This window comes from Lonchura striata, chromosome 2, assembly GCF_050655825.1.
Source record: "Lonchura striata isolate lonStrDom1 chromosome 2, ASM5065582v1, whole genome shotgun sequence".
Lineage (NCBI taxonomy): Eukaryota > Metazoa > Chordata > Aves > Passeriformes > Estrildidae > Lonchura > Lonchura striata.
This window is the reverse complement of record NC_140704.1, coordinates 44,900,303-44,917,370: the sequence shown is the minus strand read 5'-3', so window position 1 is coordinate 44,917,370 and position 17,068 is coordinate 44,900,303. Positions and strand designations below refer to the sequence as shown.

General features: G+C 38.9%; 1 protein-coding gene across 8 annotated transcripts in view; it reads left to right on the top strand.

The window, feature by feature from the left end:
• TRAK1 (trafficking kinesin protein 1) overlaps window positions 1-17,068 on the top strand; it is a 115,616-nt gene that overhangs the window by 70,486 nt on the left and 28,062 nt on the right. For all 8 annotated transcript variants that reach the window (XM_085569634.1, XM_085569608.1, XM_085569632.1 and 5 more), the window contains 4 exons: window positions 5,630-5,706; window positions 8,932-9,048; window positions 14,555-14,655; window positions 15,435-15,543. In XM_085569634.1, coding sequence (XP_085425760.1) covers window positions 5,656-5,706; window positions 8,932-9,048; window positions 14,555-14,655; window positions 15,435-15,543 — 378 coding nt within the window. In that variant the 5' untranslated portion in view covers window positions 5,630-5,655. The remainder of the gene's footprint in view (window positions 1-5,629; window positions 5,707-8,931; window positions 9,049-14,554; window positions 14,656-15,434; window positions 15,544-17,068) is intronic.

Here is a 17,068-nt window from a genome sequence, read left to right as displayed (position 1 = left end):
AAGTGTCTGATGCTTTTTTCTGAAATTTCTTTTAACTTGAGTTTTCATTCATCACTAGAAAATTTCATGCAGTTCATGTCCTACTTAGAGGACATACTTTGAAATTATTCTTTGCCTGAAGTTTCAGGCAGAGGCTTTAGAAAAGAAGTGCAAACAGCGGTTTGTTGGTTTTTGGGTTGGTTTTTTTTGTTGTTTTTTTTTGGTTGGTTTGTTTTTTGTTTTTTTGTTTTTTTTTTCCAAACCTGCATTTAAGTAATAATAAAGGTTTGTATGTAAGGCTCTTTAATATTGAATTTGCTAAGCTATTTGAGTACCCTATGAGAGAAATGGCAGTAAACAAACACTCCTTGAACCATAGCCTTAAACAGCAAGATAAAATCTCACCTTCTAGAAGAATCAGAACCTGCAGCTTAATATTTAGAGATTATTTTGCAAATGGTGCCACTGAAATTGCAGTAAGCCATGCTGTAGCATTTGAAGAAGACAAGACCCAAATCTATTGGATTGTCTGTTGAACTTCCTGAGTATGTGTTTCTCACAACATCGTGTTTTTTCAGGCTCCTGCTCAGATCTTGCCCAGTGTGACCTGACAGCTCTGAAGCAGTTGGCAGGCTGTGATCATTCCTTATCCCTCTAACCAGGGTCACGCCACTGCTGACTTCCCCATCTGCCTTCTGGAGCAACTGGCCTGCTCCCTGCTTTGGGACTGCTGGGGGAGGCTGGGGGAACTGCTGGGCTGTTCTGTTAGGTTTTGGACTTCTAGCAAGTTATGACTCAGAAACACATTCTTCAAGCTCTATGTGACAGTAGTATCTTAAAATTTTTAAGGTCTTTAGATGGGTGTATTCTCTTAGGGTTTTCTCAAATGTGGCAGGCAACAGCAGATCTGAAGCCTCTGCCCCAGTTTAGCCAGGGCTGCCAAAAACACCTCTGCATTGGAGGGGAAGCTACCATGTTTATCTTTAATTGTGAAAAATCAGTAACAGCTGGCAGCATATTTCAGATATAGTTTTCCTGAGTTTATTTGAAAGGTGATATACCTAATATGGCCCAGTTTCAGAATTCCACATGTGCTTTGCTCAAGTTGATGTAGTGCTTGCAGTAACCTGTGCCAGAACATAACTATCAGTGGCTCTGGAGCTGAAACTGTAATTTTTAGTGGGTGCTTTATCCTTGGAATATAAAAATAGCCTTTGAGGAACGAATCCATCAAGAGCAGAGGAGTCCAAGTCTGCCAAGGTCTTTGATGGCTAACATTTGCCAAGTGGCAGCAGGGAGCATGGCTGCTCAGTCAAGATTTGCCATGTGTGTTTTGTATGGCTCCACGTGCAACCTTCAGGATGCAATGCCCTTGCCATTGTATCTTTGGTGTTTGGACAGAGCTGTGAGCAGAGGGGAGCGAGACAGAAGTTGTGAGGCAGGGCTTGTCATGTCTGAGCAAGAATATAGTAGGCCTTGCCATGTTAAAGGCTTTGGGTAGGGAACTGTTATGAAAAAAAAGCACTTTCCCCTCCCACCACCTTGCCAGTAAGAAGCATGGGTGTTTAAATGGCGAGAGATCTGTGCTCCATGAACAGTATTCATTTCCCCTGGTGGAGTTTATGATGAAGTAAATTTTGGTAGTAGAGAAATCTTCATGCACTAAGGCCTTCCCTGTTAGACTCTATAATTATACAGATCAATATTATCTGCCCCAAAAGTGAAACTTCACAGTGGCATGTTAGGCCTCTTAGTTTCCCATTAGTTAGAAATAGATGTGAAGAGAAGCAGTGACAGCTGGGCTTTTCTCTTCAGCAGCTGCAGCTCTCTTTTATTTCGTTACTTTATCCTTGGTTGATAGGTCTCAAAAATGTGTTGAGGGATGCGGGGAACAGGAGCTGAGGATACCTGTGACTGCTGGCACTGGTGATGTATGGTTTTTCCTCCTTCTATTTGAATCCTTTGTTTGGCAGGTGGTGGCTCATCGCAGAAGCTGCCAATAGTGGTATTCTTGTTCCCTTTTCCTTCTATGGCTGTCTCCTGTTCCTGCAAACATCCTTTATTTCAAGTAGTATACTTGTTGAATAGGTGACTTTCAGGGATCAATCCAGAAAAGTGCATGTGTTCCTCTATGTCCCAGCACATCTTCAGCTTGGAAATCAGTACTCCATTAACTAGACAACAGGAAATAAATGCAGGGTACATCCTTTGAGCCGTACTTTGTTGGGAAACACAGGAATATGGTTACCAGTAAATTTTCAGACTTTAGGATGGTAAAAAGATGGTGCTAGGTACTTTAAGGCAGAGGAAATGTTTGATCCGTGTAGTGTCTGTTGTCTGCATGTTTGGCTTTAAAAAAAAAAAACCAAATACTTTGAACTGCAAATGTGTCCCCAGTACCCTGTATTTAGCACTGTCATGAAAATAATGTGAAGGGAGCTTTCTCTATTCTTTGTTTCCTGTTTTGGATCTGTGACACTAGCTTCAAAGCACTTATCAAAATATGTGAGTTTTTAAAATTATTCTTCCTTTCTTTTTGTCTGTCATCCTTCTCCATAATCTGAGAAGTGCAGAGTGTATTTGATTTGGCTGTTTGCATACATCCATGCACTTAGACACAATGCTCCCTATCACCCTCAAGCAAAAAACTACTGATGTGTGAGTGAGCAAAAAGAGGTCAGTAATTTGGCACTGTGGCTTTTGCATTACAAGGCACTGTCCTTCATTTGCTCTTGTTTTATCTTTACAGCAGCATTACCAGGCTCTCATACTCATCAGAAACTCCAGCAGGCTAGAAACCTACTATGCAGGATCCATTGCATATATGACATGTGAGGGGATGTTTTTCCACTGCATACTCACTAATAACACCTCTAAACAGTTTTTCAAAATAGTCTGTCTTTTTCACTGATAGATCTTTTGATCACTAAAGAAATAAAAACTGCTGTACTAGGAATTGGCCAAATGTTATCTGTGGAGGCTGAATAACTAGATATTTAGACACTTTATAGTATTTATTTTTAAATGATGCTTCTGAATTCCACTCTCCCCTTACTTTTCACCTTCCTTCCCAACAAGCCTTGATTTCTGAATAATTGAAAGCAACACCTTTTTGCAGGTTTGCCTTCCTTACAAAAGAAAATCCTTCCTTTTAGCTAGAAGCTCTGTGTTTCCACAGTATTGTATGTAGTAGTAGTAGTATGGACAGTAGTTGACTGACAGATTTTATTATATGCGATCTACTGGAATTTATTTCTACTTGGATGTAGAGGATGTATAAAAGGACACTTCTGCTTTGAAACCCTTTTACATTGACAGAGTAGTGTATGAAGATGTATGTTTTTACAATCACCAACAGAACTTTGGAAATTTCTAGATATAAAAGCTGTTGGTGACCAGATTCTACTCTGCTGCTGGTAAAGTCTGTTGTTATAATGCTGTGGAATTGCCTTGCCAGTTTAAAGTTCAAATGGCAAGTTCTGTAGGAATTACGAAAGGAGCTTCCATACAATCAACCTTTATCACTCTCCCAGCTGAATGACTTTGTTCTGTCTGTGGGAACACCATCCTTTTATCAGCCTGGCTGTTAGGAAGGTTATACATTTACCTGAATCAGGATGGTGTGAGGTTACCATAGTCCTGCTCATTGGTGATTGTTAGTGCTAGATACAGAATTTAAATGAAACTGCTAATGACAACGTCAAATATTATTTTATAGTAGTGTTGGAATGTTGTAACCAAGGAAACTGTGTAGTGTATGGTTGTATTGGAAACGTGCTGGCATCAGGGTTTCTGATAGATGTTTTATGGCATGACTTATGGACTTACTATATTTAAAACAAAATGGAGTTTATGGTGATGTCAGTTTGTGTGTGTGTATGAATACTCTTCTGAACATTATACCTTCTGTTTTTATGTGAAGTTTTAATGGTAACTTTATGCAAGTTACTGCATTTTTTTTTTCCTGTGGAATCCCTATTAGTCTGCTTTTGGGTAATATAGCTTGTAGTTTACAGATGTACTGTGTTTTTACTTCTGCAGTGGTAGAGTTGTTCTTTCTACTGATATGTCATGTTTGTCAGGTTATTACTTTGAAGCATAAACTTTTTACTGTTACCACTTTCAGACTTACTATTTGGATAAATGCATTATATTCTGAATATTTTTGTTTAGCATTCTTTGGAGTTCACTGGCACTACTCAGGTCAATAAATATTATAAATGCTGTTAGGATGTAATCTGCAAAAGTAGAATGAGAGAAATGGGAAAATAAATGAAGAAATTTAATTTCTTGCCATAATTTAAGCAATTTTCTGATGTTTAGGTAGGGGAAAAAATATCCTCAAATGTTTCAAGAGATATCTAAGTAATATTGCATTTTATTATTATCAATGTGCCTTAGTTATGATAAGCTGTATATTTATTTATATGCAGATTGTGCATTTATGAATTAGGTAGTGTTGTTTCCTTAGTGTGACAAACTGTCTCCTGCTAATATTACTGTGCAGTTCTGGGGCTTTTTTCTCCTCACTAATATAAATCCTATTAGGCCTGATCTGTCTCTTCCCCTGCCTTAGTGTGCACTAGAGCAACATTAGCTTATCTGCCAGACGGAGCCTTAAGTGACATTGCCAAGGGTAAATCCCCTGAAGAGCAGTTCAGGCTATGGCAGCCTGATAACTCATAGTCTGTGTGATCCACTGAATTTCATTAACAGTCCTTTTTCCAGAATTACAGGGTTTGGGGAAAAAGTGTAGTTGAAAAAAAAAAATAAGAGAAGGGTCGAGCAGAAATTGTTGTTGTTTTCTGTGACTGTTGGTGAATGTTTTGAAAACTTGTTGACTTAAAGATAAGTCAGTGTAGCTTCTTAAAGGATCACCTATGGTGATAGACTGAACTTCTGCATACTTTCTTCAGTCCGACAAAACTCCTGGTTCCACCTTAGTGATTAACAATCTCAACCAGTCTAAGTAAATATTTGTTATGGGTGATACTGTGGTCGCTGTAGTATGGCTGGGTGTTACAAAAACCATTTCTTATTTTGCATGCATACTTTGTACTGTAAAACCCAGTTCTTATCAACTTAGTATGACATAGTCTCTTTCTGATGAACAGTGCCCCTAACAGCATTGGAGTTGCTTATTCATGGAGTAATGCTACTGCATGTCATACAATGAGTAGGTGACATGATGGAGTCCTAATTATGTATCTAAGAACATATGTTTTGACTTCATGATTTATTTTTTAATAAACTCAAGATGTTGTTCTTCAGATAAGAAAGTTTTAACATTTTAAGTTTGCTCTGCCATTGGCAAAAGCAAGTGCTTATTACAAGAGGAATATTTGTATTACCAGTACCACATGAACATTTTATTTTTTTGAGAGCGGACTGGAGGTGGGGGGGGGCTGAGTTTTATTTGTTTGTTGTTTTGTTTGTTTTGAGTTTTTAGCTCTTGATGTGCTCATCCAGAAGTTGACATAAGCAGGTTTTTAGATGAAAACTTACATATATCTAAACTTAAAAAGGTATTTTTTGCAAAGGATGGGAATTGAACTTTAATGATCCTTGTGTGTGTCTTCCAGCTCAGAATATTCTGTGATCTTCCCCCAATGGTACTGCCTGACTAATGTTTTCCTTTATTTCTTTGCAGTTTTATGTGCTGAAAGAGTGGGCCAGATGACTAAAACATACAATGACATAGATGCTGTAACACGTCTTCTTGAAGAGGCAAGTACTACATCTATTTAAGGACCCGTACACAGTGTGACAAAGTAGTACTGAAATTACATGGTACCACTAATAAACATTGTTGGTAGATTGTCCTTCAGTGTGGAAGAATAAGGGCTCTAAGTGTATGTACACTTTATCTCATTGGTAAGCTAAATATTCTTTCTAAATAAAGATAATTTGTTAACTCAGTCAAATGGGTTCATTACTTCTGGTTATTTTTCAGTTGAGGCCATGTAACTTGATCTTGGCCAAATGTTTGCCCTAATGAAGGAAGAGGAGGAGGAGGAGGAATCATCTTAAAACGACACATATTTTTACAGTACATGTAAAACTGAGAGTATCATTATTGATGGATATATTCTCTTCAGAAAATAATAAAGGTCACAGACTTGTTTTCATAATAACTTGTTCAAATAATTTCTTTCTAGATAAGTACATAGACACAAAATTAGAAAACACCTAGTATTCCATTTGCCTTCTTTCCCTTATGTTTGGTTGATTTGGTTGTTATTTGTGGGGTATTTATACTGTTATTTTGAAAATTGGTATTCTTGTAATCCTTAGCACTCAAGAAATGTCAAAAAGCAACTGTCATGGTACTATGCTTATGTTCAATAAATATAATGATAAATTGTTTGACTAAAATTAGCTGTTTTTCTGCAGTAAACTTGAGCAATGATTTTCCAAAGAATGCTTATGAGTAATTCTTGAGGTGAAAACTGTTACAATTGTCTTAGTTCATGGCTGACTGCAGTTTAGTCCTTTACACTCAATTGCTCACTTATTGCAATAGCAATGTCAAAAATAGTGTCTTTCTAGCCAATTGGGTGGTCTGTTATTCCCCTAATTCTGCAAGAAAACAAGCATAGGAATGAATGCTCATGTCTCCCACCTGTTCTGGATATCCCTTAATGCAGTACAGACTTATATTTTGTGCTTTGAGCCAAACCCATTGAAACACCTCTGTACAAATTACCTGTTAAAACTGATGTGTTACCCAAAAGACACCTCCTGGAATAATTCATCACCTTGTAGTAACAGTCTGTTAACTTGTTTGTGCCCTGTTCCCTTTGCCTTGTTTGGCTGAGATTTACTGCATTTGATCTGTGGCTCCTTCTAGTAATGATGGCATCATTCTGCCAAGCTGTTTCCTCCCCTGAGTCCCTGTAGCCAAATGTCTACAGATCCAGGCATCACACTCACAGGAGCAATGCTTGAAGGACTTGCTGAGCCAGTGTTTTAAAGCTTCTTGTGTACTTTCCTATCTGGATGTTTGGAATGGAAAAATAAGGGAGTGTATACCATGTCAAACTTTATTAAAACAAATAGTTTCAGTGAGCCTTTTTGTTTTGTTTGACCATCATATTCAATGAAATTACTCTGTTCATAGGGATAGATGCACTTATAGCACCTTTCTTTGTTCTCCATATGATGGTTATCATAAGAGACTGCAGCTGTTTGCAGAATTTAACATTTTCTCTTGCTTGCTTTCATACATGAATAAGAAAAAACAAAAGCTACCCCTTGTCTATCCTTCATGTTTGCAAGCTTCAGATACTTGCATGACTATGTTGAAAGGTGCAGCATTTGGGAAGATAGGAAAAAGAAGATCTTGAAACAGCATGTGTGCAGATATTTCAGAAATCTGTGCCTATAGCCCTGAAATAAGGAAAAGAATGGCACCAGGCCTGCCTGGGTATGTGGTAAAAATTGGAGCAGATTTCTTCATTAATCTGCTTTCTCATCTTTTTCTAATAATAGTGTAAATGTGTCTTGCTTCTCAATATTATCTTTTTTGCATATTGCTGTAATAAATTGGTTCCTTATGATTGTATGAGTTAGAGACCTGTAGCCAAAATGAGATTTAGAGCTGAATTGTTAAAATTGTGTAGGAAGGCTGGGGAGGTTGTTTGAAGAGCCTGGACATGGACTTACATTCCTCAAATTGGAAGTTAAAAAACATTGCTGCTAGATAGCTCCTCCTCTGTAGAGTCAAAACCACAGCAATGTGTTTTTTCCACTCAGTATTTATGAAGCGAGCCAAATTAGTGAACAATAAGTTGGTTTAAAATATATCCAAACATATTTTGGATAACTTCATGGCACCTATTTTTCTGAAAGATTGTACATAAGATTACATAAAGATTTTATGGCTTGATAATGTCAGTAGTTTTCAATGTGAATATAAGTCTGACCTTCAGAAACCATTTGGAAAATGCTATTTGCAGATACAGCATTGATCAGTCACCTCTCTTTTTATTTGCTGGTTATTATATAACTTTTTTTTTTTTCCATTATGAAAGCCCCTTCATTCAAATTCATTGACTTCAAATCCATGTGAACATTAGCTGTACGTTTTGTAGGCTTTGTCATTAATGAACACATGACATAAGGTAGCATTTAGTCATAAAATCTGGGTAGTAGTCAGGGACAGTAAGTAAGCTCCAAACAGTATTTTCAGTATTTTCAGTGACAGGGAGAAAATTCTTCCTCAAATGGTGTTGAACTAAGGGTATGTTAGGGAGTTAACCACTGCACCATTTTACCACTATTATAAAAACCTAGTAGTTAAATAAGAAAATGATAGAGATGCTTAATGAACAGTGCAACAGTTTATCATCCTCTCCCAAGCAGATTACAGTTCCATGTACCAGTTTCTGCAAGGCTGAGACATCCTTAAGTACATGTCATCAACCAGATAAGTTCTAGTTTTTTTGGTACCTGTGATGAATTGTCAAGACAGGTGATTTCCAGTACTGTGCTCGTAGAGGAGGGGGAGGAAAAGGCCAAGTATAACATGAGAGTAATCACTTAATGTAATTTAGGGCATCTGCAAAAAGGAAAGAGTTAGGATTTGTTTTTATACATAAGCACTAATGGTTGGCATACACAGAAATAGGAGCTGAAAGTTCATCACAGTTGAACTGGCTTCTACTCCTGCATTGCTCATTGCCTTTTATTTGTAGGTGGAGCAAATGGAAACTGAAAAACGCTTTGAGATAGGGTCAGTAATTTCTGAATAATGCTTTTGTAAGATATGCAAGAGTAGAAAAGGAAAATCAGCAAAACCCCTCGAACAAATAAACCCTCACAGAAAGAAAAAGTCTTTTATTGTTAAGTGTTTGTTCCTTCCCTTTCAAGGCAATTTTACCATCTCTCTGATCCTTCGGTGATTAAAAAAATATAAATTGAAGTTGGTTTTCTGTTCTTAATGCTTCACAGAAAGAACGGGACTTAGAATTAGCTGCTCGGATTGGCCAGTCGCTGTTAAAGAAGAATAAATCACTGACAGAAAGAAATGATTTCCTGGAGGAGCAAGTAGAACACATCAGAGAAGAGGTAAGATTCTTATGCCTGAATGCTGTATATGCAATGATGGGAGGAATTTCCTTATAGCTTCACCTTGTCCTTGCATTTGGCCATGGGCAAACTGCTCCCATGTCTGACTGCCCTCCCTGCTAAATATGTTTTCCTGATATCTAGTCTAAATCTGCTCTTCTTTGGTTTTAAACCATTGCCCTTTATCCTATCACAACAGACCCTGCTAAAAAGTCTGTTCCCATCTTCCTTATAAACCCCCTTTAAAGTACTGAAAGGCTGCAATATGGTTCTCCCTAAAGTGTTACCTTCTCCACGCTTAACAACCCCAATGCTCTCAGCCTTCCTATATAGGAGAAGGAATATTTTTGTGGTCCTCCTCTGGACCTGCTTGAAGAGGTCCATGTCTATCTTGTCCTGAGGACTCCAGAGCTTAGTGCTCACCAGAGGACAGTTGAGGAGAAGAATCATCTCACTCAGCTTGTTGGCCATGCTTCTTTTGATGCAGCCCAGGATATGGTTGGCTTTCTGGGCTGGGAGTAGACACATTGGTGTGACCAATAAAACACACCAGAAAGCTTATTTCATTTCAAGTAGGGCCTGTGCTTTAAAACAGCTCTTTAGCTGTAAGTACAGCTGTCACTAAATTCCAACTTAATAAATGAGCTGGGAGCCAGTGTTGTTTCTCCTGTTCTGAGGCAGTGGCCTTGCTTTTTGAATCCCACCTATACGTGGTTTTGAGCAAGACAGAGAGCAAGAGAACAATGAGCCAGTGGAGTAAAAACTTTTAAAATGGTTCATAATTAACACTGCTCAGGGGTGTGAGATGTTGCATTATGAACATCTCACATAAAGGATAAAGTGCAGATGAAGTGATCAGTGATGTGTGATAATGGGTGGTCGAGCGCACACAATGAAGTAATATCCTTTGATGTGGCCCACCCTTTTTGGCATGGAAAACTAGTTCTGTTCTCTCTGTTACTTGCTACCCAAATCCCATCATGAGGCAGACCAATTTATTGTGTATCGGTCAATATGACATGTACTAGGTATGTGCACGGTGACTGAGCAGGACTGTGCATTCATATCAGCCATCCAGAGTGAAAAATTTGATTGAGGAAGGTGGAGGACAGGGACAAGCTGCCTCTGTCCACATCTGTTTTTATTTAGTGGGTCTGAGGAGCAGCATTAGGAAAAGTGTCACCAAAAATAAGCCTCTTACCAGGTGGCTTGGTGTGTTGGGCCATATGTTCTGTCAACACCCCTCTTTCACACTGTTATTTTGACTCCTTTCAGAAACTGATGATTCTGAGGCAGAGCTCATCAGACTTTACAGTCATTACACTTTGGTGTATTGAAAACCTGCTTTTAGTAGGTTGCAGATTTTCTATTAAAACCGAATTTTGAATATTTGAACAGAACAGTAACTAAGAAAACTGTCTTTAAGGGCAAAAGATAAGAGAAAAGAATTTATTTGATACTTCTAAAATTCTGTAAAAATTGCCTAAAACTGGTTTGTCTGGGAGATATGTGTTTTCTGTAATGCAGGGACAAATTCTTTCTGATGTGTGGTGTAAAATTAAGGTTTTATTGGTATTATTGAGGTTTTACATGTATAATGGCATGAATAATTTAGCTTTATATCTCTTTGATCTTTGTCATGACAGAACTTTCTGTCCATCTCATTAAGCAATGGAGTTTTTCCTTCGTGCTGGTAGCATGCCATGTTGATAGATACGTGTCAAAGTTATAAAGACCTGTGCAAAGTGCGTCAGATTCTTGGGTTTGTCTTTTGAGTTTGTGTTGTTAGGCGCTGTTTAAGTTTAAGCAGGGGCTGTGATCATGTTCAGTAAAAACTGATGTTACTGAGATTTTTTTGCTGTACTGGAGAACAAAAGTGTGAGTGGACTGGAAAAAGCCCTTAAGTGTGTGCACAGACACTTCAGTCTCAGCTTACTGTTTCACTACTATATTCTAGAAGCATAAACATTATACTGAGGAAACATTCTTAATGGTGAAGTATTTTGCTTTAGAGAGAGGGGTGTCCACCTTTTCAGCAGCAGAGTGTAGTTCCCGGGTGCAGTGTGGCAATCTGCTCAATAAGAATGCTGCAGCTCCATGCTCCTTTTCTCTGGGATGGTGCTGCCTACACTTTGGTATTATCTCCTTTGACATTACAGCTCAAAATCAAAGAAATGCAAACTGTAAATCAATCTGCATAATGTGAATTGTATTGAGAATGGAGTAGTTCACTAGGTTTTAGGTTCTCCTAATCTTTCTCAATTTTCCAGTTTCTGCTTCTTTTTCCTTTATGTATTTTGTCCTATGTTTCTGAAGGTAAAATGGCAGTACTTGCAATGTAGTGTCAGTCCTCAAATAACACCACCTCAAAGCTTTGTTAACTTCTGGGTAGTACAGCCCTCCAGACCTGTTATTCAAGTTCCTGGTCACCTGTCAAGAGTTTGTGTTTTGATGATAGCAGGTTTCAAAGTCCAGGTTTGATTTTGTTCTGTGTAAATTGAGAGGAAAGGAAAAAGTTGAATTATAATCTGGAATGGTGACTTAAAAAAGGGAAAATTGCTTTTGGTCTATTAAGAGTAGAAAATACTGTTGGAAAGACAGAAATGCTCTTTGACTTTGTACTTGTATGCGAGCTGTTTACATACAGTGTAACAGGATGTCTTCCTTTTGAGTGATTTTAACCTGTTAAGCACTGAGCTGCTGTCAGGGAAAGCATATCAGCTCTATTCTTGAAACAGAATATCTTGTTCATGATTCAGTAAAGATTGATCCTGTGAAATTAGGTCCCAGATCTTTAAACTGTTTTTCTCTGTGTGAGGATACTTTTATCTTCTACTTAAATTATTTAAAGATAGGTGCATCTTTTTCATGAGTTAGTTCTGAAGCTGAGTAAAGCTGTCAGGCCACCAGAGGAAATTAAAAGCCTGAAGAGATAAGTTGTCACCATGCTTGGTTTGTGGGATGTCATGAGCCTTGTCCCATGCACAGCAAGGCCTCAGTCTCTATTGCTTGGTAACAATACCAAGACTGCACAAGAGTAATGTGGCAGCATTAGCTCCGGAGGGCACATGTGGCAGTGGCTTGTGAAAATGTAGAACAGACTATTTCTGTTCATAAAGCAGGTTCAGTATTTTGCAGTGTGAAGATGTGTACTGGGTCTGTCTGGGATGCCAATAATACTCTTCACCAACCTACCTGGTGCTGTGTTTTGGGTTTGGGATTAAATCAGTGTTGATAATGATGTTTTGGCTATTGCCAAGCCCCAAACTGACCAAAGGGATGTTCTATAACATATGTTGTTATGTTCAACAATAGAAGGTCAGGGAAAGGAGGAAGGATCTGGGACATTCATGATTATGGTGTTTGTCTTCACAAGTGACAGTTCTGTGTGCCAAGATCCCACTTTCCAGTAAGTTGCTGAACATGCACCTGCGATAGAAAACAGTGAATAAATTCCTTATTTTACTTTGCTTGCATGGGAAGCTTTGCTTCACTTATTAAACTGTCTCAGCAAGAAGTTTTTCTTGCCCTCGACCACCTCAGTCGCTCCTTCATCCTATGGGGATTGTGGGGCAGACTGTGTGCTCAGCAGTTGGGTGCTTAGCTACTCACCAAAGTTAACACATCACAAAATGCTGCATCAAAGGGAGGTGTTGCTGGAAGTTAATGTAGTGAGTGTTTCACAGCCTGATTGAGTTTGCAAATGAGCTCTGGAGGTCATCTTATCCAAACCCACTTCTTAAACAGGACCCCCTACAGTCTATTACCAAGGACCATGTCCAGAAAGTGTTTGACTTGTTGACCCCACAAGCTCTCTTGCCAACCTGTGCCAGTGCTCAGTCACCCTCACAATTAAAAAGTTGCACCCAATTTTTAGGAGGAACCACCCATGTTTCAGTGTGTGCCTATTGTTTCAGGTCCTGTTCCATTAAAAGATCAACTTTTCTGACTGTTCACCCTCTTTTGGAGGATTGGAATGTGCAGAGATGGCAGTATAAATAGTATCCTCAGTCTTTTTAATTCACAGAAAAAAAAACAGTGGCAAGAGCTGGAGATGATCTAGTGTCCACCCACAGAGAGTATCTGAATTCTTGCTTCTTAAAGAGGCTGAGTTATAATGTGCTGAACGGAAGTAAATTGTTATTTTTGGTTCAGCATTTTCGCTCTTCCTGAAATGGAGAAAGCAAGCCTCCAAAAATTAATGCACAAATTTTGTTTAATACTTTTGTAAAATGTGGTTGGATGGGGATGTTTTTTTTTCCCCTTGCTATTTAGAACCCATGTCTCAGGAGGACTTGGTGCCTTAGCACTTCTCATTATGCTGAACAGTCTTAGTTAAGTAAATGACCTTGTTTGCTTCAAATTCTGAGCAATTTGAGTGCTTTTTTGGATTGTCTCTGCTCTTTTGCTCAATGAAAATGGAGTTCCAGTCTATGTAATTTATATTCTGTTTTTTTTTCCAATAATAACTACTAAGAAAAGTATGCTTACAATATGAAAAGCAGAAGTTTAATAAAAATAAACATACCATGCATTTTTTACATGGGAAAATGCAAAATGAGGGCCAAGTCTTGCAGTGCAAGTGGAAGGGAATGGATGTGTCTGATCAGTTATGCTGTCTGTAGTTGTGCAAGGCAAATAAAAGTAATCTCCTGCTGTGGCATCTTAAATCACAGCTGTGAAGTGGTGTACATACTACTGTCTGATTGAGCTTTTAACCATTTTCTTGGAGAAAAGCAATATAAAGTAACAAAGATTACATTTGTGGAGCTCACAATTATAAGGAATCTTAATCACTCACTTTTGATGTTTCGTTCATTTTTGGTGTAAGTGTGTACTAAGCATGAGAATCCCACAAACTACTTTACCAGAGCCAAAAAACCCAGAAACTGACTGCAGCCTTCACTGCTGGAACAGCCTCAGAACGGCAGCCTCCCACTGTGTGGTGGTGTTCTGCAGCTCAACAGGCACTTGAGTCACAATTGTAACCTTACTATACAAGCATTTCAGTAATTTTATGTAAAGCCTCTTGGAGAGGAGGAAATGTCAGCATCTAAGGCCTGCAAGGTCAGCATCAATGCCAGAAGATGACAGTCATCACACAAAATGGATAAATGCAATGTTTGGCTTGATTGTGCTACATTAATTTCTTGCTGTGTCATTGCAATGTATCCATTATGGTGCGTGTGGATCTAGACTAATGCAACAGTGAGTCAAGATTGCTTATCTTAAAGAAGGGAAAAAAAGAAATATGTCTAACAGTAGTGAATAATTGCATATTTGGAGTTGTAAAAAAACCAAAATGTTTAGTGGCTACTTTAAAAGGTACACTTTCCCTTCTTTCTAAGAAATAAAAGAAATGGTTCTGGTCTGTTTCAGTCTTGGACTCTTGATTTAATCCAAGATGATGCCTGGAGGGTGAATAATGAGCTAATTTGTGGTGGGTTTGCTTAAAAATGTGCCTGGAAAATCTGCTTACTGGTCTAAGAGCTCTTTCTTTGTGTAGGTTTCTCAGTTGCGGCATGAGCTGTCCATGAAAGATGAACTGCTCCAGTTCTATACCAGTGCTGCTGAAGAAAGCGAACCAGAGTCCGTCTGTTCCACCCCGTAAGTCAGTCGATCTGCAGCGTTGACCATTATCTGTTGGATGATTTAATAACTTTGAAAAGTGGTAAAATTGCCCCTGTATTGGCTGGAACTATAAATGGGACTTAGAACTTGATGCAAGACTCCAGCTGGAAGGACTTGCATGAGCCAGCTGGCTATCCAGGTGCCTACAGGAGCCAGGAGGGGAGAGTACATAGGGAGGCTGCTGACACGACGCTGCAACTCCAGAGGAACTGGGTCACTGTTGTGGTGGGGCAGCTGTGGGTGGCACTGACAGCAGCCCAGTACACACATTTGAATGTGCTAGGACATGCTACATGAGTGACTTTTGTGCTTGAAGGACCTCTGAAGGCACTATGGAAAAAATCCAAGCCAAGGGAAAGAAATAAAGTATGGCTTACAGTGTGGGTTCCAGGCAGTTAGCTGTCTGAACAGCATTGCAGGTCCTGAGGGGCTGTCTGCCCTTGCAGAGTTATTGCTGCATTCTGATGAAGCATGTGCAGCATTAATCAGGAGCTATTGAATTGCTCCCTTTACTTTTCTCATAACCTTAGCTGAACAACTTTTCCATAGGAAATGTGCAGAATAATAAATAAAAAATTTAAATGTCCTCTTTTGAAATTCACTGCAAATTTATTGCTGCCCAAAAGTTCTGGCATGAATAAGCTGTATTTCATGTGGCTCTGTTTGTTTTTGAGACCTGTATTCAGTCTGTGCTTCTGTAAGATTGGCCACAGTGTATGTAAAAATTATTTAAAATTGTTGCTTTTTCCTACAAGGCTGAAGAGGAATGAATCTTCTTCCTCCGTCCAGAACTACTTTCATTTGGACTCTCTTCAAAAGAAACTCAAGGACCTTGAAGAGGAAAATGTTGTGCTTAGATCTGAGGTGAAATTGCTCCCTTTGTTTTGCTTAATATAGTTGTTCATCTAAATGCCAGAACACGGGTATTGAGAAGCTTGTATTAAAAGCTGAAATTCTAACTAAGAGTATAATTCTACATATAACAGATCTCTCTGTGATTGTTTAATCACCATCCTTTATCCTTTTAAATTAAGGAAAGACTGAAGTGTGGAAGGCACATAGAATCACAGAATTGTTTAGCTTGGAAAAGAGCTCTAAGGTCATGGAGGCCAACCTTTGACCAATCAATACCTTATCAACTAGACCAGACCCCTGAGTGCCATGTCCAGTTCTTTCCTGAACACCTCCTGAGATGGTGACTCCAGCCCATTCAAATGTCCTATCACCCTTTCTGTGAAGAAATTCTTCCCGAATGAAGTTATAGGCAAAGCAATGTTTGTGCAGTAAGAATGTGCAGGAGTATGGGCAGATTTTGGACTCCAGGATTGCACTTTCAAGCAGGTTGTAAATGGCTGACCTGGCAGATATGTGTGACTTGAGCAGCAGATCTCAAGTTTGTAGGCTAGCACGGTCTCTGATACCAATTCAGTGTTTGTCAAAATGCAAATGTCTAGCCTAAATTTGCATTACATTTCTTCATTTTGTGTTTCAATATTTTAAATTGAATGTGTTCTTTATTTCTTAAAATACTTTATTTGTTTCACAGATGACACAGTTTTTAAAAGTTTAACAGTTGAATATGAAGTGAATAATTTTATATTTTTAATCCAACCTTTAAACCATGGGTGTATGTTTTACCACTTTGCAAACATGTAGCAGAGTTTAGCAGGAATGATACTTTTGGTCTAAGAGTGAATACACGAAAACAGAATCTTACTAATCTTACTACCATTTTCCACTTCAAATGCATGGCCCATTGTAAATAGGTAGTGCTGCACCTTTGCACAAGACACCCGGTAATGGAGACTGCTGTGTTCCTAGCTGAGAAGGTGCACAAGGGAGATGAGCAATAGATGGTCTGAGATTAATGAATGTTAGAACTGAGAGAGCCACTGCATCAGGAGCTGGTAGGAAACCCCATGCAGTACTGCTTTCCCATCCAGGGAGATGCAGTCTGTGCCAGCAAGGCACAGGATGAAGCCAAAGCTGAAACCTGTGAGCCGTGCAGTTCTCTACAGAGGCAGTCTGTGGGTGTCTGTGCATGCCCCAGCTTTGGGAATAGATTACAGACCACCGAGGTGGTGCCAGACAGAACCAGCTGGCTGCAGCCTTGCTGCTCTTGGCACTCCCAGAGTCAGAGTGGAAAATGCAACCAAGAGGTTGCATTAAGGTTTTTTATGGCATATATGGTTACAAGTGCCAGAACTTTTCAAATAGGATCAAATGGTGTGTTTTTTAAATACTTGAATGTTTAATTCAGTTATTTAAACAAAGCATTTATTTAGTTTTTGATGATACCTAGTTTTATTCAGTGACCAGTTCAGGTTCTGCATGCTAGTGTTTTGTATGTCCTGACATCTAGTGGGGATATGGTGATAGTGATGCAAGT